The following is a 2,115-nucleotide window of genomic DNA, read 5'->3' on the forward strand; positions in this document are numbered from 1 at the left end:
TTAACATGGTAGAGATTTATATAAAGAGAAAAAAAGCCACCACATACTACTTGCTAAACCTTGCAGACAGCTTAGAGATGATGCAGCAAACCCAGCGTAAGGATGGTGAGATTTGCATCATCCTTTCAAAGATGGAATTTAAAATAGCACCAAGTTGCTCCAATTCCAAAATTTGTATTGGTGACCCCATCATAACTTAAAAAAAAAGACTGAATTGTTGCTTTTTTCTTTAATTTTCCATTCCTACTTAGAAAAATGACCCAAAGCACTGACAAGCTCTGAAGGAGGACTCAATCCAGGTGTGGCTGAATAGACACTCTGAGCTCCTTCCACCAGGATTTTAAAATAGTGGTTACTATTATCATTATTACTACTACTACTACTACTATTACTACTACCACCACCACTACTACTACTATTATTATCATTGTTTCCTGTATTCTTACTATGCACCAGGGCCTACACTGTGCCCTTGAGGCACATGATCTTCCCTGAACCCCAGACAGCTCTGAGGAGTGCTGATGGTCATCGTGAGCAGCCAGTGGACTGGCCATGGCCTGCAGAGTGAGGGCCCCACCCCAGGAAGTCCTCCAGGGATGGGCTCAGCGCAGACCGGGAGCTCCTGCCCACCGGGCCACCTTCACTCTCTCCCCACTCAGGGATGGCTGCCACCTTGGGCCTAAACCACAGCTCTGTGTCTGAATTCATCCTCGTGGGCTTCTCCACCTTCCCGCCCCATCTCTTGCCTGCCTTCTTCCTGCTGTTTCTGCTCATGTACCTGTTCACGCTGCTGGGGAACCTGCTCATCATGGCCACTGTCTGGAGCGAGCGCGCCCTGCACACGCCCATGTACCTCTTCCTGTGCGCCCTGTCCATCTCCGAGATCCTCTACACCTTGGCCATCACCCCGCGCCTGCTGGCTGACCTGCTCTCCACCCGCCGCACCATCGCCTTTGCAGCCTGTACCAGCCAGATGTTCTTCTCCTTCACGTTCGGCTTCACCCACTCCTTCCTGCTCACGGTCATGGGCTACGACCGCTATGTGGCTATCTGCCACCCTCTGCGCTATAACGTGCTCATGAGCCCCCGAGGTTGTACCTGCCTGGTGGCCTGGTCCTGGGCTGGTGGCTCAGTCATGGGGCTGGTGGTGACCACAGCTGTTTTCCACCTCACTTTCTGTGGACCCAATGAGATCCACCATTTCTTCTGCCACGTGCCCCCTCTCTTGAAGCTGGCCTGTGGAACTGATGTACCAATAGTGGCCCTGGGTGTGGGGCTGGTGTGCATCACCGCCCTGCTGGGCTGCTTTCTCCTCATCCTCCTTTCCTACGCCTTCATCGTGGCTGCCATCTTGAGGATCCCCTCTGCTGAGGGCAGGCACAAAGCCTTCTCCACCTGTGCATCCCACCTCACTGTGGTGGTCGTGCACTATGGCTTTGCCTCTGTCATCTACCTCAAGCCCAAGGCTCCCCAGTCTCTGGAAGGAGACACTCTGATGGGCATCACCTACACAATCCTTACACCTTTCCTCAGTCCCATCATCTTCAGTCTCAGGAACAAGGAACTGAAGACCGCCATGAAGAAGACCTTCCTCAGCAAACTCTATCCCCAGAGCTCCTGAAGTGGCTTCTTTTGTGGCAGGGGATGTGTTGGGTAGAGGCCCCTCAGGCTTCCATCGATAAGATGGGAATGATTATGCTTCACTGGTAATGATCTTTTTTAAGATTTTATTTATTTATTAGAGAGAGAGAGAGCATGTGCACAGGAGAGAGTGTGTGTGTGTGTGAGAGAGCAGGAGGAGGGGCAGAGGGAGAAGCAGGCTCCCTGATGAGCAGAGAGACCAATGTTTGGGGCTGGATCCCAGGACCCTGGGATCATGATCTGAGCCAAAGGCAGACAGTTAACTGACCAAGCCTCCTGGGTGCCTCTAGTGATGATTCTTGTATGTGAATTCCCCCCACCTGCCTACCTGGCAAGTACTCTAAATTCTAGATATTTGTTTTCTCTCCTTTCACCTGGTCTCAGTGACCTCATTCCTCCCAGATTCACTGGGGTCACAACCTCCCCAATATTAATCATGTATGTCAACTTCCTCCTGGTTCATGTGCCTGAGGG

At 51.7% G+C, this 2,115-nt stretch overlaps 1 protein-coding gene across 1 annotated transcript; it reads left to right on the top strand.

The window, feature by feature from the left end:
- Window positions 1–661: 661 nt before the first annotated feature.
- LOC140611345 (olfactory receptor 10H1-like) lies at window positions 662–1,621 on the top strand. Its single transcript, XM_072788133.1, has one exon. It carries the CDS (start codon window positions 662–664, stop codon window positions 1,619–1,621), a length of 960 nt encoding a protein of 319 aa, XP_072644234.1.
- Window positions 1,622–2,115: the final 494 nt, after the last annotated feature.

This window comes from Canis lupus, chromosome 19 (genome assembly GCF_048164855.1).
Source record: "Canis lupus baileyi chromosome 19, mCanLup2.hap1, whole genome shotgun sequence".
Classification (NCBI taxonomy): domain Eukaryota; kingdom Metazoa; phylum Chordata; class Mammalia; order Carnivora; family Canidae; genus Canis; species Canis lupus.

What these genes read in the sequence shown, in the direction of transcription:
- LOC140611345 (XM_072788133.1), top strand. Translation starts at nt 662, where the DNA reads ATGGCTGCCACCTTGGGCCTAAACCACAGCTCTGTGTCTGAATTCATC.